The following is a 23,479-nucleotide window of genomic DNA, read 5'->3' as shown; positions in this document are numbered from 1 at the left end:
TTTAACCACTTGCCGACCGCCGCACGCCGATCTACGTCGGCGGTCAGCCCCTCACAGGCAAAGTGACGTAGGGCTACGTCACTAGCTTGTGAGGGTCTAGGGAGCGAGCGCGCGCCGCCGGAGGCGCGCTCCCGCGTGGTCACGGACCCCCCCGCACGTGTGACCGGCGGACCCGATGTCCGCCGGCCACTCTGCGATCGGCGGGGGAGAGGGAGAAAGTCAGGCAGCTTGTGTAAACAAGCTGCCTGTCATTCTCCCCTCTGTATGAGAGCTGATCATATGGATCTACTATGTAGATCCGTTGATCACTCTGCATACAGCTGAAGCCACAGCCAATCACAGTAAGAATCACGCCCCTAGGGACACACACAGCCCCTCCCTCTCAAATAAAGTTAACCCCTTCACTACCAGTGTATTTTTACAGTAACAGTGCATATATATAGCACTGATTACTGTAGAAATGTCACTGGTAACCCCAAAAGTGTCAAAAATGTCAGTCAAGGGTCCGATCTGTCCGCCGCAATGTCGCAGTACCACAAAAAAAAATCGCAGATCGCCGCCATTACGCGTTAAAAAAAAAACAACAAAAATGACAATCTTTCCCTTAGTCAGTTAACGCAATAACTTTTGCGCAAACCAATCAAAATACGCTTTTTGCGATTTTTTTTTTTTTACCAAACATAGGTAGCATAAAACAAATTGGCCGAAAATGTTAAAAAATTTTGATTTTTACATTTTTTTTTGGGGGAATTTCATATAAAAAAAAAGGGAAAAATATTGCTATTTTTGCAAAATTGACGCTCTTTTTTTGTTTATATCGCATGATCAAAAAATCGCACAGGTGATCAAATACCGCCAAAAGAAAGCTCTGTTTGTGGGAAAAAAAGGACGCCAAATTCGTTTAGGTACAGCGTCGCACGACCGCACAATTGTCCGTTAAAGTCACGCAGTGCCGAATCGCAAAATACCCCCTGGTCGTTTAGCAGCCAAATCCTCCGGGGCTTAAGTGGTTAAAAAAAAAAAATAGAATTGTAATGCAGGACAATGCAGGTTTTAATTGGCTGTACCTTTTGTTTAGTGCAGAACAACAAAACTCCCAGATGGTTTCCACCTGTGCGCTGTCAAAGTGAAGAAATGTCATCAGCACACCAAGGATTCCTTGAAAGGGTCCAAAGCTTTATTCCATTGTTACATGATAAACGTGTAGCAACATTTCGGAGCAACGCAGGGCCCCTTCATCAGGCAAGTGACTTACCGTGTGACCATGGAATACAGCTTTGGACCCTTTCAAGGAATCCTTGGTGTTGCCTGATGAAGGGGCTCTGCGTGGCTCCGAAACGTTGCTACATATTTATCATGTGACCACAGAAGAAAATTTTGGTTTTTTGTTTTTTTAAATCTTTTTATTAATTTTATAACCAACAATCATACAGGAAAAGAAGAAAAGGAAAAAAAAAAAATGATAGCGATCACAATATCAAAATCTATACTCTATATTTTATGATAGAGAAAAAAAGAAGAAAAAAAAAAATTATATATATATATATATAATATATATAGTACAAAAGAAAAATATAATTTCTCAACATAGGCTGGTCCACTTGGCCATCTTACCCAGAGATAGGTATTCTCATATATATCCTAGCATATTTATGCATACAAGGCCTTAGTATAGACAGGAAATAAGTCAATTGATCAATTTAAGAATTTAAGAAGGAGAGCAATCATAATAGTCTGACCTACGGAACACTTATCTTTAATTTTCCCAAGGTTCTTGTTACCTCCGCCTTTAAATACCAGTCCGTGAATCTGAAAGGTTTCATAAAATATTGGATGTCCGCGGCCGTAATTTCTTGCTCTATGAAGGGTTGCCATTTGTCAAAAAAAATAAAGTTTTGGACCCTTTCGAGGAATCCTTGGTGTGCTGACAACATTTCTTCACTTTGAGTATCCACGGTTTCCAACCTATGGTCATTACAGCATCTAGCATTACTGAATGTGTACATGGAGAATATTGCGTTTGCACCTGTCTGTTGTGGTGCAAGAAGTCCTGTCCAAATTTTAATCCGCAAAGCCATTCAAAATTAACATCACCAAGATGCACCGCAGATTAGGAATTGCTGTAATGCCAAACAAAACCTGTGTGTCCCAATTGTACAGTACAGGACAGAAGCTATTCATATACCCTGGGTTATAGGTTACTACATTTAGGTGATTGGATCGAATTATATTCTCTTTTTGGGTTGGGATTTATCACAAGTATTCACTCTTCTATGTGGGACTGGTCACCTTCCCTTTTTTTGGTCAACTTTGAATATTGGACTTTATTTTTGCATTTTAGGGTGTATCCCACTGTTCTCACTTTAACATTTGAGCGCTGCACAGTTTATGTTTATATTTGGTTGCCATCACAGTCTGTTGGAGTGACAGCGGCTATTTGTTCACTATTTTTGTAAGCACAGTATTTTTTACCACAATTTCAGTGCCCCCTGTGCGAACTTCTATAACTCTACCCCACTCCATAATTCCTGTACTAGTGTCCTTTAGGTGATGGACCTCTTCTCCCCTTTGAAGAAGTCTTCACTGCCTGTTACTATAACAATAGACGCAGCGCATCTGGATCTGTGTAACCTCGGTAATACCTTGGGAACTGTATCCAGACCCCACGCTGTGGAAACAGCCTATAATGTTGCTTCGGGACTGGAGCCTACTTGGGTGCGCACCTTGGCACACGAGTGCGATAGGTGTAGTTAGCCGCAGGATACTTTACAGGACCAGGGCTGTGTTTTCCAGATATGCAGCGCTGGGATGGGAATTTTTTTTTTCAACTTTCTTGAATATGTTATGGAAATATATGGACTTTGCAACCCATGTTTTGTTATTAATTACTGCTTGTGTTTTATTAAGAAGATGATAGTGTGTGGCAAAAATACTGTATGTGCTTAATTGCAGTTGTGTATTGTTCTTTCATAAAGGTTGCACTGGTGCCCTCGCCCATGAACTGACTTGGACCTACCCAGAGATGAAAGTCAACGTTTTTGACCTCCCTGACGTTATTAAAAACGTTACTCAATTCCAGCCTGAAGAATTGGACTCCAGTCGTATAATATTTACCTCAGGTATTTTTTATTTTTTTTGGGTGATATCGCTACAGGTCATTCAGTACATATGTTCAACTTATATTTTTGTCTTCATCCGCAGTGGCTGTGTTGAGGACACACATAAAACCAAAAAACACATATTTAGAATAGGGATTATTTCTGTGCTGCGAATGCAGGACAGGGAAAGGGTAGGTACATTTACTGACATTTTTTTTTGAAAGCAAGAGGAAAGTGTTTTTTTTTTTTTTTTTTCAAAGCTACACTACTACTAGCTTCACTACTTGCAGACCCAGGCCAATTCTTCTGTAAGAGTGTCATCTGTGCCACACTGTCCCCACCAGTGCTGCTAAGAGCCGGTTCACACTGAGGCGATCCGACTTCGAGGGGCGACCACATAATGGAAGTCTATGCAAGTCGCTCCCAGGTCGCCCCAAAGTAGTACAGGACCCTTTTTCTAAGTCGGAGCGACTTGTGTCGCTCCTATTAGAACGTTTCCTGTACTACTCAATGGCGAGCGACCGACCGCGACTTGTCAGGCTGACAAGTCGCCTGACAAGTCGCGCTAGTCTGAATGGGGTCTAAGTGCTAACCAGTGCCACCTACCAATGGCCATCAGTACTGCTAATCAGTGCCCAGCAGTGCTGCCAATTAGTGCCACCTATTAGTGCCCATCAGTACCGCCTGTCAGTGCCGCCTTATGAGTGCTCGTCAGTGCAGCCTATCAGTGTAGCCTCATCATCGTACATCAATGGAGAAAAATTACCTGTTTGGAAAATTTTATAAATTTTTACGCTTGTGCGACTTGTCCTGCAACTTGGGACTGCAAAGTCGCATGACAAGTTGTACTCCATGATTTTCAATGAGTACAGTTCATATCTGTGTGACTTCAAAGTAGCCCTGCACTACTTTGGGACGATTTTAAATGCATTTTGAGGCCCATAGACCTAGGCATTGCTTCAAGTCCAGTCAAAATCGTGGCAAAATCACGCAACTTTTAGGTCGCAAAAGTGTGAAAGAAGCCTAACCAAAAATGAAAACAGTTTTTTTTTTTTTTTTTCAAAATTTTCTGTCTTCTTTTGCTTGTTTAGCAAAAAATAAAAAACCCAGTGGTGATTACCACCAAAAGAAAGCTCTATTTGTGTGAAAAAAATTATAAAAATGTCATATGGGTACAGTGTAGCATGACCGCGCAATTGTCATTCAAAGTGTGACAGTGCTGAAAGCTTAAAATTGGCATGGGCAGGAAGGGGGTAAAAGTGCCCAGTAAGCAAATAATAAAGAACATTTTTAGTCTGAGATATACGACATTATTTAGAACATCTTCTTTCCTTGCTAGACTTTGGTCCCCACCTGTTGGAAGATGATGTTGCAAAAAAACAAGAGCAAAAAAACATTTGCTGGAAAACTGTCTGTTACCTTCCTAGGTCATCCTTTGCAATTGAGTGACACCATTTCTTTTGGTGGAGAATCGCAAAAGACTGAGGGGTTGATTTACTAAAACTGGAGAGTGCAAAATCTAGTGCAGCTGTGCATTGTAACCAATCGGCTTCCAAGTTTTTTTTGTCATAGCTGAAGTAAGAAGCTGATTGGCTACCATGCACAGCTGCACCAGATTTTGCACTCCCCAGTTTTAGTAAATCATCCTCATTGGTATTTATACTGTTGTACTTTTGCTCTGCTATTCCTTTTTAATGCTGTTTGAAAAACGGTCTATTTTTGTGTAAGTGAGGTTCTGATCTGAGGGAAGCACCTTCACATACACTTTTTGGATTAATATTTGGAGTAGTATTACAACCCCTGTGCATTCCAACATCCCCAGAACCACTGATCAGCAAGTATAAATAGTGTTTCTTTTTCATTCCCTACATGTAAACTGTGAAAGGCCTGTCTTTTTGGTGCTTGGGCAGGATGCCAGGCTGAGCCGCTGCTGCTAGAAGGAAAGCGCACACTGCACATGTGCGCAGTTTGAATGAACTGGAGTGGGCACTGGAGAAGCCCTTCTAGTGTTTATCCCCAGAAGGAAATTGAGTACTAAGGCATTTCTGCTAACAGACCTACTCAGCTTACACATATGCACGGTCGTTCGACACTGTACCCAAATGTATGTCCTTTTTTTTCACAAATAGAGCTTTCTTGTGGTATTTGATCACCACTACAGTTTTATTTTTTGCGCTAATCACAAAAAAGATGGACTATTTAAAAAAAAACATTTTTTTTCTTTCTGCTATAAAAAAAAATTGAAAAAATCAAATTAATCAACTTAGGCCAGTATGTATTCTGCTACGTATTTTCTGGGTGGAAAGAAAATCCCAATAAGCGTATAGTGATTGGTTTTTTGTAGCGTATACTATTTTTTATTTTGCTATAAGTGGTGGCGATCAGTGACTTTTAGCGAGACTGCAATATTGCAGCGGTCAGTCGGACAATAACTGACACTTTTGACACCTTTTAGGGACCCCTGACAGGAATACAGTGATCGGTGCTAAAAAATATGCACTATCACTGTACGAATGAGACTGGCTGGGAAGAGGTTAACAGGGCAATCAAAGGGTTAAATGTGTTCCTAGCCAATGCTTTTGTACTGTGGGGAGGTTCTTTTACTAAGGGAAGGCATTGATCTATTTTCCTGCTTTGCAGGAACACAGGATCCATGCCTTCCCTACTGACAGAATGGCAGTCTGCCTTGTTTACATAGGCAGACTCTGTTCTGCCTATGTAACGAACGATCATCAGGTGCCAGCGAACATCAAGTCCACGGTACCCCCCGATCAGCTCCCACTGTGTATAATCACAGTGGGAGCGGACCAGCGGCTGCAACCCCAAACTCAGAAGTGCTGGATCATGTACTAGGTATGTGATCCAGCGCAGTAGAGCCCCCTTGCCACTGTATATCTAAGCAATACAGTCAGTGAGCGGTTAAAGAGTAACTCCACCTTCATGGAAAACAAATTTGCAAATAAAAAAAAAAAAAATAATATACCATATGCAATTGTGATACAAGTCTTGTTTTTGAAGCATTGTAATTGAATGTTATTACAATTGACCTTTCCTATCCAATCAATAATTGTGTGCCTAGCTATGTGTAAAGTGTTAACCATGTGGTGCTTTTACTAAGTGTGCCATTTTTTATCTTACAGGGAAATAAAAACCAACGCATCGCCGCTTTCAGAAGAAAGCTCTGTGTTGTTTACATACACAAAGCTTTCTCCGGTCACTCGCTCCACTGATCAGCGGGTCCCAGCCATAAGTCATTTGCCAGGAACCAGTGATTGGCATGTGCTGGTGCCAGTGACCGCACAGCTGGGTGGGCAGTACCCCTTCCCAGAAATACAAAATTATATATATATATATATATATATATATAATTCTGTGTAGCTGACCCGCACTGTTGCAGTAAAACTACAGTGCGCGGTCAGCAAGTGGTTAAAATGTACCTGTTCGTCCGCCAGAAATTCATTCAGCACCTAAATTGGTATTAAACTATTAAACGCAAAACCAAAAATGTAATAGATTGCAGCTCACCAATCAATAGATGTGGTGGCTGCATTCATTTTTTTTTTTATTTTTTTTTTTAGGGTTAGGCTCCATGTACACGGGACGCTGGAAATGGCCGTTTAGGAGCAGTTGGGCGTTTTTTTCAGAAGCCCCTGAACCCTTCTACATTTTATCTTATCTGTCCATGTACACCAGGTCGTTTACAGTCATTTGCAGGCAGTTGCGTTCAGGGACTGTTTTTAGAACGCAATTATTTGCGTTCGAACGTGTGTTTCCCGGCGTTTCAAATGCACAAACGCATCCGAACGCGTCTGAACGCGTCCGAACGCGATGACCTGCGTTTAGCGTTCGCGTTTTTCCATTTTAAAGGGGAATAATTTTTTTGACCTCTAGGAACGGTTCTAAACGCAAACGCCCCTAAACGCCCTCTAAACGCAGGTACAAACGCGACTGAACGGACGTTTCAAACGTCCTAAAAATTCCAGCATTCAAAGGGACTTTTAACAACGTCCCTTGTACATGGAGCCTTATTTCTCTCTGTTTTTATTTGGTGATCAGGCCAGTACGACCCCTCTTGTTTTAGAGTGCCCCCCTCTGCATGGAGGAACAACAGAGACACCTTTGGACAGCAGCATTGTCAGTCTGCGGAGAGCAGAGTGTTAGACTGCAGATGAACTTGACTTACAAATTGAAGCCAAACTCCATCTAACACTTTTTAAGCAGTTGCACCAACAATTTTGCTTCTTTTGGGATAAAGATTTTACATAAAAGCTGATCATTGTAAGCACTTTTCTAGCCATAGACCGTTGGAATGTAGGCCAGTTAAGCAGCAACCAGCCGAGAATCGAACCATGTATTGGTAGGCTGAATGTACCCAAGTTGATTGATCAACTTGGGCACAACCAGCCTGCCGGATTTTACAAGCGATTATTTTAACGGACAATTGCGCGGTCGTGCGACGCTTTACTCAAATAAAATCAATGTCTTTTTTTTCCACAAATAGAGCTTTCTTTTAGTGGTATTTGATCACCTGTGCCATTTTTATTTTTTGCGCTATAAACAAAAAAAGAGCGACAATTCTGAAAAAAATATATACTGTATTTTCTGGCGTATAAGACTACTTTTGAACCTCAAAAAAATCCCCCAAAAATGGGGGGTCGTCTTATACGCGGAGTATAATATCTCCAAGGTAACCTAAGTAGAAGTATTACCGGTAGATGTAATCTCTCAAGACGCTGGCTGTGTGGGAATCCTGTATCGGTATAGCATGTGTACCGTAGCTTCGGCTACATACAGTGTACCGCGCTGAGCCAATCAGGGAGAGTGATGTATTCTATTATTGAATGCAAAGCCTGCTGGGATTGGCGGAGTAACATCAGCCCGCCTCTCTGACTCTGCCAATTAGAGCAGGCTTTGCATTCAATAATAGAATACATCGCTCACTGTGATTGGCTCAGCGCGGTATACTGTATGTAGCCGAAGCTACGGTACATACGGTATACCGGTACAGGATTCCCGCACAGCCAGCATCTTGAGATAACATCTACTGGTAATACTTATACTTAGGGTACCTTGGAGATATTATGAGAGATTACATGTATTACAGTACTTGGGGTACCTTGGAGATCTATGAGAAATCTGATGTTTTTCAATGGTGTTGCCTTGCTTCGGAAGGGGGGTAGTCTTATACGGCGAGTATAGCCCAAAACCTATGTTTTAACTTGAAAATTAGGGGGGTCGTCTTATACGCCCAGTCGTCTTATACGCCGGAAAATACGGTATATATTTTTCACTTTCTGCTAGATAACATTCCCAAAAAAATGTAAAAAAAAAATTTATTTTCTTCATTTTAGGCCAATTTGTATTCTGCTACATATTTTGGGTAAAAAAAAAAATCCCATTAAGCGTATTTTGATTGGTTTCCGCAAAAATTATCACGTCTACATACTAGGGGAAAGATTGTGTCCTTTTTGTTCATTTTTATTTTTTACTAGTAATGGCGGCAATCAGTGATTTTTAACGGGACTGCGACATTGCGGCAGACAGATCGCACCCCTAACTGACATTTTTGACACTTTTGGGGGGACCAGTGACATTATTACAGTAATCAGTGCTAAAAATATGCACTGTTAATGTAATAATGACACTGGCAGGGAAGGGGTTAGACCAGGGGTGATCAAAGGGTTAAGTGTGCGCCTAGAGGGTGTTTTCTAACTGTGAGGGGTATGGTCTTGGGAAATCAATACAGAGACATGTGTTCCCTAAAAAGGAGGCACAAAGGAGCTCTGCATTGATTCCTGAGAGAACAACGGTCTGCTGTGTTTAGTGTCTCTCTTCACTGCGAGCAATCGCGGGTGCCCGGCGGCAATCGCGGCTGCCGGCCCCATGCATCAGCTTCCACGTTGGCAAATCGGCGCGCGCGCGCCCCCAGGAGTGCTCCTGCGAACCGCCGTACAGGTACGACGATTTGTAGGAATCTGTCAACCTGCCACCGTATATAGGTGGCGGATGGTCGGCAAGTGGTTAGGGCTAGGTTCACAGTGGCCCCATTTGCATGGACACAACAGCCCATTTATTTGAATTGGCTGCTGTACCTAAAAAAAAATGCAGAGAAAAGGTCCCTGCACCTTTTCCAAGATTTACCCGCATAGTGATATGCAGTTCCCAGAACAGGAAAATACACTGCTTATTTCAGTGCGTGCAGGTGTCCTTAAGAATTAGTGGCAGCCCCACGTGTCTGCCAACAGCAGCATGTTTTTGGTTCAGTAAGGCATGGGATTAAAGCCATGCACCAAATATAGTGTGTGAACCTAACATTAAGGCTATTCATTCTGTAGTCTAATATAACAACTAGGAAGGCTAAACAGATTCTTTGATCAGTGGCGTCACCTATTGGGGGCCATGGCCCCCAACATTATGCTGTGCCCCCCCCCCAACAGGATCCCACCTCTTGCTCTGAGATGGTGGGTCGGTAAGATAAGATTGTGGGATCCTGACCCCCCATACCTGAGCATCACTGGGAAGAACTGAGCCTGCACTAGAGGAAGCAGAGCCGATGCTTCCTGTATAGTTCTGGCTCCTGTCACAGGCAGAGTGATATCAAATGCACTCCGCCTGTGACAGGTCATAGGAGTGATACAGGAAGCATCGGCTCTGCTCTCTACTGAAGCCGCATGTTTCCTCTAGCACCGCACTCCATTGATTTGTCTCAGAGGAGCCAGCAGTATCCACCAGCAGTACCAGCCAGCAGTACCCACCAGCAGTACTAGCCCTAAAGGACAGCCCACAGCAGCCACCAGCTATACCCGCCTGGGGGAATAGCAGCAGCCAGCTATACCTGCAGGAAGAAGTGAAGATTGAGGTCAGTTGAGGTGCAGGTAAACTGCAGTTCATCCTTATGAAAGCAGCCTTAGGCCCCTTTACACGATTGGTCCGATCGGGTCCGCCTGTCTGTTTTTCAGGTGGTCCCATTCGGACCCTCCATTCACCTCCCTCTATAGAGCGGCAGATGTAAATTACTTGTGTCAGTTTACACCTGCCCATCTCCAATCTGATCCACTTAAAAAAACAGAAGGGGATCAGTCCCCTTCTGTCTGGGAGGATCTGGTCGGAGGGCCCATAGAGTAGAGTGGGCTGTGTCTGTGTCTGCTTTGCATATGCTGAGTGGACACAGACCTGTCATCTGCCTGCACTGCTAATTGTGGCCCGTAATTGGTTACCAAGTCGCTAAAGTGGCTCTCACTCCTCAAAAGGTTGGGCACCCCGGCTGTAAGGGCATGAGTCCTGGATGGAGAGGTGTGTTGTAGCAGCCTTCTCCCTTCGTTTCGCCTCAGTGTGTGGCGGAGGAAAGGAGTTTCAGATGAAGGGGTGCACTGTACTGTAGCACATTAGGAGACCTGCGGGGAAATCCTAAATATCTCCCATGAAGTTGATAAATGTTTTAAGACCGCCGCCACTGTCAAGACTGCCAATTAACACTTTCATCACTGTGGTTGGCAGGTCTCACTACTCTTCCCTACCTCCTCCATGCTTAGGGCATGGCATTAATACTAAGCTTTATTACTGTGTAAACTGGCACCAATACTAGGCTTTATTACTGCGTAAACTGGCACCAATACTAGGCTTTATTACTGCGTAAACTGGCACCAATGCTATGGGTTATTACAGCCACAACTGGCACTAATGCTAAGCTTTATTACTGCTTAAACTGGCACCAATACTAGGGGTTAATACTGCGTAAACTGGTACCATTACTAGGGGTTATTACTGCATTAACTGCCACCAATACTAGGGGCTATTACTGTATAAACTGCCACTGATACTAGGGGCTATTACTGCGTAAACTAGCACCAATACTAGGGGCTATTACTGTATAAACTGGCACCAATACTGGGGGCTATTACTGCGTAAACTGGCACGGATACTGGGGGCTATTACTGCGTAAACTGGCACGGATACTGGGGGCTATTACTGCATAAACTGGCACCATTACTAGGGGTTATTACTGCGTAAACTGGCACCATTACTAAGGGCTATGACTGCGTAAAGTGCATGATGGGGACAAGGGAGATGCACTGCAGATGCATACACCCCCACTGGATGATCTCTCAGGAAGGGAGAGAGGCAGAGCCTCTGTAGTGTACTGGAAGGGAATAGAGCCGACTGGGTGCTTCAGCTTAATACAGCAACAAAAGTAAGACATGTAGAAGATGGTGGAGCTTTTAAGGAGGTGAGGAGAAGATGGGGGCAGTGGGGGGTTGCGTGCAGAGGTCAGAGCTGAAGAGGGGTGAAAATGAGATGTGGATGGGGGGATACAGAGCTACGCAGCTGTGGAAGAAGGCTAAATTCTGCTTGTAGTGCACCCCTGAATTCTGTGCTATGTACGTAGTGCACCCCCAAACTCTGCACTCTGTGTGTAAACCCCCCGAACTCTGCATTCTGCACATAATGCACTCCTAGGATTTTTTGCCCCTTTAAGACCCTTGCACGGTTAGGGAAATTTGACCACAACCACTATTTGATGCGGTTTGGAGGGTTTGTGTGTGTGGGGGCAGGGGTGAGGGGGTTTTTGGGGGTCATGGTTGAGTTCCTGTACCTATTTTCTGAGAAAAAAAAGCCCTGTGTGTAAGTATATGTATGTGTGTGTGTGTGTGTATATGTGTATATATATATATGTATATGTGTATATATATATATATATATATATATATATATATAATTTTTTTTTTTTTTTTTTTTTTCAGTGGTATGATCTAGTGGTGAAAAATAGGAGTGCCCCCCCCCCCCCAGTTTTGACTGTGGTATCTTATGTGCCCCCCATATATTGTTCTTAGAGTCACCACTGTCTTTGAGATAACAGTATGCAGAGGGCACAGGACAGCTGAGTTTCTGACCAGATCAACACATTTTTTGGAACTTAATAAACAAATCTACCCAAATTATTCTAGTGTTTTAACAGACCAGAAGGGAGCATAGGATAAAACCACACTTACACAGGCGTTTGGCTTTTTTTTTTTTTTTTTTTCAGCCTTAAAAAGCACCTCTGTGTAATGGACCATACACACTATACAATTTCCTTTGGATTTTTTCCTTTAGATTTACCAAAACCATATAATATGAGGTCAAACCTAATCACTTTCAATTTGTATGAAATCAGGCAGGCCCTTGCACTACATAGTTGATGGTAAATCTAAAGGAAATCTACCAACAAAAGTTGTATAGTGTGTATCCTGCTTAAGTCTGTGTCCATGCACACATAGGCGAATACAGGTTTATTAGAAGAGAAACATTTAAGGCAGAAAAAAAAAAAACACTGAAGTTGCATTCTTGAGAGAACCATTTCAGCAGAAAAATGTGTGAATAAGCGCTAAATGTGTATAGCATTTGAGTGTTATTGCATTCCCATTGGCCAGAATGAATTGATATTCTGGTCAGTAGAACACATTTGCACAAACGCACATAAACACGTTTAATAAGTGGCTTTTAGCTTGTTTTTTTCTCTTCTATATTTTCCTGCCAGCAGTACTGCCATTCAGAGGGGCTTGTTTAGACACCCTGGGGGAGATTTACTAAAACTGGTGCACTCAGAATCTGATGCAGATCTGCACAGAAACTAATGAAACCAATCGGCTTTCAGGTTTCACGTGGATGTAAACCCTCACATATACCTAGTGAAGTGAACAGCTTAAGATGATACCCAGAGATGAAACAAATCTCCCTACGTAAGTTTTACATGTATGTGTGCTGTTTTTAGCTTTCTATACTGTTTAGAAAGTTCCTGATTCAGCTGTGGGTGTGGATTCTTGCCATGAAGCTGTGAGACAGCTGATTGGAGGAAAGGCGCACACCCCCTCTCCACATAGGCAGAAACATAAAGGGCTGTGCTGTGAATAGGCCAGCTCTCTGCTAACCAATTTATAGCACTCACCCTGACACAAAATTCAGCCTGGTTTTATCTCAGTTGTTTGAGAACTTTTCAGAAGTTATCATAACAGAAGAACAGAGCAGGAGAAAGCCACGGGACTTAGGGCTTTAAAGAGAGAGAAGTAAACCCTACAGATGTGCCCAGGTCAAATTTCATGAATGGGGTTTACATCCACTTTAATTGTCAAATCTTAATTGAACAAGTTGAAGTTAGAAGCTGATTGGTTACTTTGCACAGCTGCAGCAGATTCTGTGTGCACCAGTTTTAGTAAATATCAACCCCTGTGCATGAGACCATAGTCTTGCTAATTTTGCAAAAAATGTAATCTTATAAAAACCTGAGTCCAAATCATTTGGTGGAGGGAGGATTATGGTGTTGGCTTGTTTTTCAGGGGTTGGGCTTGGCCTCTTAGTTCCAGTGAAGGGAACTCTTAAAGCGTCAGGATACCAAGGCATTTTTTGGATAATTTGTTGCTCCCAACTTTGTGGGAACAGTTTGTGGTGGCCTCTTCCTGTTCAAACATAACTGCACACCAGTGTACAAAGCAAGACATGGATGAGTGAGTTTGGGGTGGAGGAACTTACCTGGCCTGCTCAGAGTCCTGACCTCAACACGATAGAACACCTTTGGGATGGATTAGAGCAGAGACTGCAAGCCAGGCCTTCTCATACAACATCAGTGCCTGTCCTCACAAATGCGCTTCAGGAAGAATGGTCAAACATTCCCATAGACACACTCCTAAACCTTATGGACAGACTTCCCAGAAGAGTTGAAGCTGTTATAGCTGCAAAGGGTAGGCCAACTCAACTTGAACCCTACGGACTAAGACTGGGATGCCATTAAAGTTCATGTGAGTGTAAAGGAAGGCGTCCCAATACATTTGACAATATAGTGTATGTTTGTAGCAACCATTGTCTCCAGCATTACCAATGTAATTTAAGGACTTACAAAACATGTCAGGGAGTTTAAAAGGATAGCAAAATACCATATTGCATGTGTGGTGCGTTTTCCAAATAATGAGAGGAACTGTTTGTTACTTGGAAAAGGGAAGTTGAGTAATTCTACACTTTGCAAAAATTCTTATAAAAGGATTTGATTTTCTAATAGACTTGTGGTGTCTCTAAGCTAAAGAACGTAATATCTACAGAAGTTATCTTTTGTGTGTCTGCAGTATGGGATGTTTTCTACCAGAGCCGGTTAATCAGTGTCCTCACAATGACTTCTGTTTCTGGGTTCTGCTCTAAATATGTCTGTTCAATTATAGTGTACTAATTATAATTATAACTAAGTTTAATTAAAATTTACCTAAAGGAAAGTTGTCAAGTGGTACTTTTGGTGCAAGAAGACTTAAATAGAAGTTGCCATGAAAGTGAACTGATGCAGCTTTACAGCAAGTAGTGACACTTGTCAGTGAAATACAGCTTCCATCTAAGGCTTCTTAGGGTCTCTTCACACGGGCGCTCCGTATGTCCGTTTTTCATGCCATCCGTTTGCGGATGAAAAACGGACATAATGCATGTCAATGGGATTGCAGATGTCAGTGGATAACCATCCGCTGACATCCGATTTGCGTCCTTTCCGATCAGTTCAGTTTTTTGGAACAGAAGAGAACCCTATTTTTCTTCCGTTTAAAAAAACGGAATGGATGCAAAAATGGATGTCAGCGGCGTCATCCGCTGACATCCGAAATCCCATAGACATACATTATGTCCGTTTATCATCCGCAAACGGATGGGATGATAAAAGGACATATGGAACGAACACTCCAAAGTGTCATCCGTGTCCGTTAAAAAAAAAAAAAAAAGTGCCTGAGCGGATGAAAAAAAACGGACCGTGCGTGTGAAAGGACCCTAAGGCCTTTTCTTTCAGGTTCCTTTTAAATCTTATATTAAAGAGAACTACATCTAATATATGATAGAGAAGAGTGACCAGCGCTACGGACTGTAATATATGGTGGGAGGGTGAAAACAAAAAAAAGGTGTAAGCTGCCCCAATCAAATCTTAAGTGAAGGTGAAAAGTGCTAAATTAGAGTGTGACGATTGGCGTTGGCGCTACCTTAGAAAATATAATTAAAACATATACAGTGCCCCTAATAGCGTGAATAGGGGTATGAAGTATGGTGACCCACAAATTGTGAAGTGTTGCCAAAGTGTGGATGAAGGTCTAAAATAAGTATAGGTGCAAGGTGTTTATTCACATGTATCCAAACACAAATCAATAAACCATGAAATAAAATAAACGAATGCCGTGAATTTATTAACCCGCAACCACAAGTGTGTGAACAGGTTACAAATGACTGATAATTGTGCCACACTAAAAAAAATAGCCAGGCGTCATGGAGAATTGTGTCTACTAAAAACAGACAGATGGGGATCCATTCCCCATCTGTCTGGCGGATCAGATCGGATGGCAGTCGGGTGTAAACAGACAGGCGGTCCATTACATCCTGCAAAAAACACACAGGATGACGCAAACACCTTATGCATTACCATAGGCAAGTTTATCACATTAACTAGGCCAAATGGATAATAAGAAGCGGATAGAACAGTATGCAAAAAAACTCATGTACTTCAGCCGAACGTGATGTGCTCATCATAAGACCAAATCAGATTGGATGGCAAACCCCCTTCCTTAGAGCCATCCTTGTGTGGAAGGGTTCTAAGAGAGTTGGTTTTGTCAGCCTGCCAGCCTGCCAACCCTCTAATGTAAACAACTCGCAGGTGTGTGCTAAGCTGTAACAAACTGATTGAAACCTAAGTTTAGAGTCTTTGCTGTGATATTTCAGGATCTAATCCCGGAATCCTCAAACTACAGCCCTCCAGCTGTTGCGGAACTACACATCCCATGAAGTATTGCAAAACTCTGACATTCACAGACATGACTAGGCATAATGGGAATTGTAGTTCCAGAACAAATGGAGTGCCGTAGTTTGAAGACCCCTGAATTCTAAACAATTCACCATTTCGCAAAAAAAATGAAAAGTGAGCTAGCTCACAACAACCTCCCTACCCCTCCAGTTGTCAGTGCATGTACCTTATGTGATCCCCATCTTCTGCCACCCTCTCCAGCTGGTATAATGATACAGCACTATAAATCATCACTACGCAATGCCGGACGCTCAACCAATGATAAGTGCCCATTGATCAGTGCTGTCCACACGACTGCAGTGACCAGTGAGAATCCTTTTGAGGCCTCTTTCTTCTGGGACGAAGTCCTAGAAAAAAGAAGACATTACTTTTGATCAGCCTGATCATGCGGTCAGTGTTGACTACTGAACAATTGTCATTGTGATCTGTATGCTGCTTTACAGCTTCCAGCGCTTTTAATGGAGTTTCAAAGTTCCACACCATTTTCATGGCTGGAGAGGGCATCGGAAGGTGGGGATCACATAAGGTGCCTGTATCATGAGGAGGGTTTAGTGAAATAGTTCACTTTTTCGTTCTTTGCGAAAGAGCTAGAGCAAGGTGTGTAAGGCCTTGTTTATAAGTATGTGTAAATAGTTTAATTTACATAGTCTGGGTGCAGGGGCACCACTGGGTGACCCTCCCCAACTCTCCATGACGCCTGGCTAAATGATTTTATTAGCTTCTAGTATTCATGTTTAAACTATGTCTGTCTTTTGCTCGTAGGTAACTTTCTAGATGATGCTCTTCCAAAGGCCGATCTGTACATCTTCTCAAGAGTCTTGCACCATTTACCTGAAGACAAATTACACCATCTTTTGAGGAAGGTGTCAGAAGCTTGTAGCCCAGGTAAAATATAAACACCTAGGTAGAGCTGCACGATTAAAAAAAAATGCACAGGACAGTGAATAAATGGGAAGTGCTCTGTGCTGAGCGGCTTCCTGTTAATTCACAAACTGAAGCATAGTAAACCTAGTTGTGTTCACAATGTTCATTTGGAAAAGGAAGGCGCCAGTTAATTACATATTTACTAGCCCCTTTCCCCACTCTCCATCCTGCAGGGTAGTGATTAGGGTGTGCCCAGGCACACCTGGCACACCCCCTGCGCACACCTATGAAGGACCCAGTTCCTTGCTGGGATCACTGATCCTGGAATTTTTTCTTTTTATATAGATTTTTTTTTTTCTCCTGTTGTTTTTTTTTCCCTGTGAGATCCACAATCAACTACCGGACTGAGCGACAGGCTGGATAATCTAGATCCAGTGGTCACCTAAGTCTGCCTAGCGAGCGTGCGCTGCTGAGGATCGATTAGGTGCTCTGTTACTGGCGACCGGATGGTGCTGCCGGAGCAGTGGGGGTATCCCTTAGCAGTGTTTTTTTGCACCTTTTTTTGTGGGGTCCCCTTATTGACTTATGGAGTCTTTGGAGCGCATTTCATAACCTGATTCCCTCTGAGGCAGCGGGGCCCTCCAGTTCTCATCCATCCATTGATGCACTGACAGCGGTTCTGGAGTCCTCTGTGTCCCGGTTGGAGGTGGTGTTTGGGCGACGGGCTAGCAAAAAGCATCCCACGCCTTCCCCTGCCTCATCTGTCTCCTCAGATCCTGAATCTGATTTGGCTGCTGCAGACGTGGGTCACTCTGCTGGGTCTGCGACCACACTCCCTATGTTCTCAAATAGTGAGGATGATTCCGCCACTCCTGTAGCTGTTGGATGCACTGACTGTGCATGAGACCTTAAAAATGGAGCACCCAGCTGAAGCTGCGATGGAGGCGTCAGTTCCCTTTGGCACTCACTAGCCATCCAGAGTGGCAAAGGTGTTTCCTTTCCCCTCCTATTTGCACAGAATTGTCGCAAAAATGTGTGGGAATGACCAAAATTGAACAAGGCAACCATGATTCGGTTGAAGAGTCCCCGGCCTTCAAGGACCCGGCTGATAGGAAGGTGAAGGCTGTGGCCCACAATATGTACACTGTGGCTGGTTCGCCACTGAGGCCAGTATTTACCATTGCACTGGTGTCGCAAACTCTGATCGAGTGGGCTAAGCTTTTACACTGTGACCTGGAGGGGGCGTAGCTCCCCCCCTGCCTTTGCTGAGCTGGCGGACCAGTTCGTCCAGGGGCTGCAATTTATCTGTGATGCCTCTTTGGTTGCGGCTCCCCTAGTCGCTAGGCTCTCTGTTTCAGCAGTGTTCCTTTTGACTTATTTTTTGGCTCAATGCTGATCTGTGGACCCCACTTTCTAAAAAGGCCTTGACTGATCTTCCTTTTCAAGGAGATCACCTGTTTTGAGCTACCCTGGATGACATCATTAAGGGTCTCACAGGGGGGAAGAGTACTTTTCTTCCGCAGGCCAGTAAGGGCAAGGACCCTCGTCATAGATGTGGGCCATCCTTCATGGCTCATAGCAAGTTTTTTCGTCCCTCAGGGGCGACTGACAAGGGATCAAAGCCTTTCAGGGCCTCCTCTGGTGGATCCAAGCGAACTTGGTATTGGGGGTGGGGGACGACTTCGCTGGTTTCCGAATCCGTGGACTTCCCTGGTACAAGACAAATGGGTCCACAAAGTCATACAGTCCAGCTACAAGATCAAGTTTCGTTCTTACCCTCCGGAAAGGTTCTTTCCTTCCAACTTGCGCCTGTACCTGAACCACTTAAAGGGTCTTTTTGGGGCGGAACAAGACCTGTTACTTCAAGGGGTGATTGTACTGGTTCAGAAATCAGAACGTTTTCAGGGGTTTTACTAAAACCTGTTTACACTTCCTAGGAAGGAAGGCAAAGTGCATCCAATTCTAGACCTCAAGGCGCTGAACTGCTTTGTACGGGTGCAGAAGTTCAGAATGGAGTCCATTTGCACGTTGGTGGCATCCCTGCATCAGGGGGATTTTCTTGCCTCTATCGACATCAAGGACGCTTACCTTCACATTCCAATATGTGCCGGTCACCAGCGCTTCCTCTGCTTTGATGTGGGAGAGGAGCATTATCAGTTTGTGGCGTTACCCTTTGGTCTCGCCTTGGCTCCTTGGGTCTTCACAAAAGTGTTAGCCCCGGTGCTAGAATTGTTACGCCAACGGGGAATCTCGGTACTGGGCTACTTGAATGACCTCCTGCGAGCGGAGTCTCCTACTGCTCTGGTGGAAAACCTGGAGCTCACCATACGAACTCTGAGGGAGTTCATCTGGATTCTGAATTTTCAGAAGTCTGCTCTGGTTCCATCCACAAAGCTGGACTATCTGGGTCTGAATCTGGACTCGGCCTTAGCCAGAGTGCTCCTTCCTCTGGAGAAACTGCAGGCTGCAATTTGTCTTCTGCAGTCCAGCAGATGGTCATCCGTCTGTACTTGCTTGCGGGTGCTAGGCCTGATGGTGTCTATCTTTGAGGCGGTTCCATTTACACAGTTCCATATGAGGTCCCTGCAAAGGGAGATTCTGGACAGATGGGTCAAGAAACTGCAGTCTCTGGACATTCCGATCCGGCTGAGCCAGGGAACGAAGAAGTACCTAATATCGTGGCTTCGTTCTCTGGCACTTCGGCTTGGCAAATCCTTCCTCCCATTGTATTGGACAGTGGTCACCACGAATGCCAGCCTGTCCGGGTAGGGAGTCGTCCTCGGCAAAAATTCTGCTCAGGAGATCTTGACACTGGAAGAGTCCAGACTACCGATCAATGTCCTTGAACTCCGAGCGATCAGACTGTGACTGGAACAGTGGACGAATCATCTTCAGGGATGTCCAGTGCGCATTTAACCGGAAAATGCCACGGCTGTGGCTTATGTCAATCACCAGGGGAGCACAAGAAGTGTCCTGGCGGCTCTGGAGGTAGCTGGCATTCTAAGGTGGGCAAAACATTTAGTTCCAGTCCTCTCCACCGTACACATTCCTGGGGTGGAAAACTGGCAGACAGATTACCTCAGTCGGCAGGCATTGGACCAAGGGGAGTGGTCCCTTTATCCGGTGGTCTTTCATCAGTTGTGTCTCCAGTGGGGTATCCCTGAGGTGGATCTGTTGGTGTCTCGGCTCAACAGAAAGGTGCAGAGGTTTTTGGCTCGGTCACATGATCCTCTGGCGGACGCCACAGATGTGCTGGTGGCCCGTAGGTTCAGTATCGTCTGATTTAAGCCTTCCCTCCTCTCAAGCTTCTGCCAAGACTTCTACACAGGATCGAGGCAGAAGGGATTTCAGTAATCCCAGGCTGGCATCGCCGGGCTTGGTATGTTGATCTGGTGCGGCTGTTCGCTGAAGTTCCTTGAAAGCTTCCTCTCAGAGAGGATCTGCTGTCCCAAGGGCCAATCTTCCATACTGCTTTACAGTGGCTGGCTTTGACAGCTTGGCTGTTGAATTCCAGGTGTAAAAGGATAGAGGTTTGTCTGAGTCGGTGATTATAATGCTGTTAAAAGTGAAGAAATCTACTTCTAGGAAGATCTACTGTCGTACGTGGAAGACGTACATCGTGTGATGTGAGTCTCTTGGGGTTCATCCTCGTTCTTTTTCGGTGGCTCGGATCTTGACCTTCCTTCAACGGGGGGGTTGAGCAGAAACTGGCCTTGAGTACTATCAGGTTCTTTCAACGGCCCTTGGCCACACGCTCCCTGGTGCGTACCTTTCTTCAGGGAGTTTGGAACTTGGCTCCTCCAGTGTGGTTTCCATTTTGGTGCTCTCAGTCCTCCAGAAACCTCCTTTTGAGAATATTGGAGATTACCATGTTTACGCTGTCCCAAAGGGTGGCCTTTTTTGGTGGCTATCACCTCTGCGTGCAGAGTGTCGGTACTGGCTGCGTTGTCCTGTCCAGGCCAAAACATCCCAAGGAAATTGCTTTGCATGCCTTGGATGTGGTCCGAGCAATTAGGGTGTACCTGGTAGCTACGGAGTCTTTTAGGAAGTCAGACTCATTGTTTGTGCTCACACATGGGCCTCGGAAATGGTTGTCTGCTTTCTCTGCGACCATTTCCAGATGGATCAGACAAATGGTGATTCAGGTCTATTCCATCAAGGGTCAGGTTCCTCCTTTCCCGGTGAAGGCGCACTCTGCTCGGGCGCTCAGTGCCTTCTGGGCCTTCAGTCATGAGGCGTCAGTGAGGCAGGTTTGCAAGGCGGCTACCTGTTCATCGGTGCACACTTTCACAAACTTCTATAGATTGGATGTGTTGGCATCTGCGGATGCTTTTTTTGGCCGCAAGGTTTTGCAGGCTGCAGTTTAGAGAACCTGGTCCCCTTTGAGGGTGTATTGTTTTTTTTCAGGTGGGCTCCTATTGTTTTGGTTGAGCTCCTGTTTACCTGGTTGGCTACAGTATAGCCTTGGGAATTTATTTTTCACTGTTCTCACCCCTCATGTTTAACACTGCTTTGGGACTTCCTAATAGTTAAGAATATTAGGAGCTGTGTCCGTCAATGAATGAAAGAGAAAATGGGATTTTTGACTTACCGTAAAATCCATTTCTCTGATGTTCATTGACTGACACAGCACCCACCCCCTCTTTGGAGTTGTAACACAGCACCCATCCCTCTTTTGATTTGTATATCTTCTGACACTGCTTAAAAACAAAACTGAGTACCTATAGCAGAGAGAGGGTGTATACCCCCTGGGACTGCCCATAGGCGTAGCCAGACTTTTTTCTGCCTAGTGTCCCTGTAGGGGACAGTATAACCCAATGGTTATTTAGATCAGGAGCTGTGTCCGTGAATGAACATCGGAGAAATGGATTTTACGGTAAGTCAAAAATCCAATTTTTTGCTAAAAAATTACTTGGAACCCCCAAACATATATTGTTTTTTTTTTTAGCAGAGACCCTAGAGCATAGCGATCGTTGCAATATTTTATGTCACTCTGTATTTGCGCAGCGATCTTTCAAATGCAATTTTTTGGAAAAAAATACACTTTAAGGAATTAAAAAAAAAAAAAAAAACGGAACAGTAAAGTTAGCCCAATTTTTTTGCATAATGTGAAAGGTGATGCTACGCCGAGAATCATGAGAGAATCATGATCTATATTCAAAGCAAAAAAAATTGTGATTCTCATTTTATCCAGAATCGTGCAGCTCTACACCTAGGAAAATGTGTTCTATTTTAAACCATTTTGATGTTTATTAATTTTTTTTTTTTCCTCTTTAGGAAATAGTGCTTTGCTTATTGCTGAAATTATTCTGGATGAAGAAAAGAGGGAGCCCAGGGCACTATTACAGTCTTTGAGTATGAGTGAAGGAAAGCAGAGAAGTGGCTCAGAATACAAGAAACTTCTAGAAAGTCATGGATTTAATAGTGTACAAATTAAAAACACTGGTAACTTCTTAGATGCAATTCTGGCTGTAAAAAGATAGGTTTTAAGAAGGTTATACTAAAGATGATTACACTTATTTGCTACTTGAGCCCAACTGCCTCCTATTTTCTCATTAGAGGATGGAAACTATGACCGACCCTTCGATGAAGTTTTTCTGCTGATCTGCTGGGGGCTATGGGGATAGGGGGGCAGTTGGGCTTAAAGTTTGCATAATGATCCTTTTAAAGAGACTCTGTTACCTTTCTGTTTAGGGCAGAGTGACAGTACCTCCTTATAGCCCAATCCCTCCCACAGCAAGGTAAGCTCACCAATCCACATTCCCTTGCCACATTTCTAATGCAGGAGTTCACCATGTGTAAGCTCTAGCGTCAGTGGTTTACCAGGTGGATGACATAACTGGCCCACTCACGTGACAGTGCTTGTGCCTGGCATTTGATTACTCAGGCCAATGCACAGCAAAAGCGGGTGATGACCTGCTCCCCCATACCTGAAAGCACCGTTAGACCAACAGAGCAGGTAGGCAGCAAGAGTGCAGGGAAGGTAGTGGTGCACCACTGGGATGTTACTTTGCTCCGAACTGGTGAACTATCAGTGTCTCTTTAAATAACAACTTTTTTTTATTTTTATTGTTTTATATAAAAAAAAAAAAAATAAATTGTCAGATGCAAATAGCTTCAGAACACATATAATAGTTTTATTATAATTCTTTGTCAACTCAAGTTAAGATAATTATTAAAAGTGTTGGTAGAAAGCATATACATCTGTTTACTCTTTTATTGATTTACTGACTGTAAAACTTGTAGATTTTTAGCACCAGAATCCCACTACCAGTCTGTGGGGTTCTGCAGCAAGGTTTCCAGACCATTGTGTCTAAATGTTGTTGAAGTTCTACCTTATCACTTTCAGATGGAATTACATTGGGATTTACATTTTACATCAGTCTAGCTTTAAAATATGCTTTAGGAACTACTTTACTCCAAATAAAAAAAAGTATCCAGAGAGAAAAATGGATGTCTTGCATTCACCATTGGTTGTAGTTCTTTATTGGATCTACTGAATACTCCAGATATAAAAATAAAAATTCACAATTGGCCAATTTCACACTCTTGTACATTTTTAACCACTTGACCTACGGAAGATTTACCCCACTTTTATGTCTAGGTGATTTTTTGTGATACGGCACTGCGTTCTGTTAACTTACAATTGCGCGGTTGTGCAACATTGTACCCAAATAACATTTATATCATTTTTTTTTTTCCCGCACAAATAGAGCTTTCTGTGTTT

General features: G+C 43.7%; 1 protein-coding gene across 1 annotated transcript in view; it reads left to right on the top strand.

The window, feature by feature from the left end:
- Window positions 1-22,360, top strand: part of ASMTL (acetylserotonin O-methyltransferase like) — an 89,964-nt gene extending 67,604 nt beyond the window's left edge. The window contains exons 11-13 of the mRNA XM_082246864.1: window positions 2,976-3,119; window positions 16,651-16,773; window positions 22,030-22,360. Of these exons, the coding sequence (XP_082102990.1) occupies window positions 2,976-3,119; window positions 16,651-16,773; window positions 22,030-22,235 (473 nt within the window). The 3' untranslated portion in view covers window positions 22,236-22,360. The remainder of the gene's footprint in view (window positions 1-2,975; window positions 3,120-16,650; window positions 16,774-22,029) is intronic.
- The last annotated feature ends 1,119 nt before the right edge of the window (window positions 22,361-23,479 follow it).

This window comes from Pelophylax lessonae (assembly GCF_965119305.1).
Source record: "Pelophylax lessonae genome assembly, chromosome: 2".
NCBI lineage: Eukaryota > Metazoa > Chordata > Amphibia > Anura > Ranidae > Pelophylax > Pelophylax lessonae.
The sequence above is the reverse complement of the archived record's forward strand: the minus strand, read 5'-3'. Positions and strand labels throughout refer to the sequence as shown.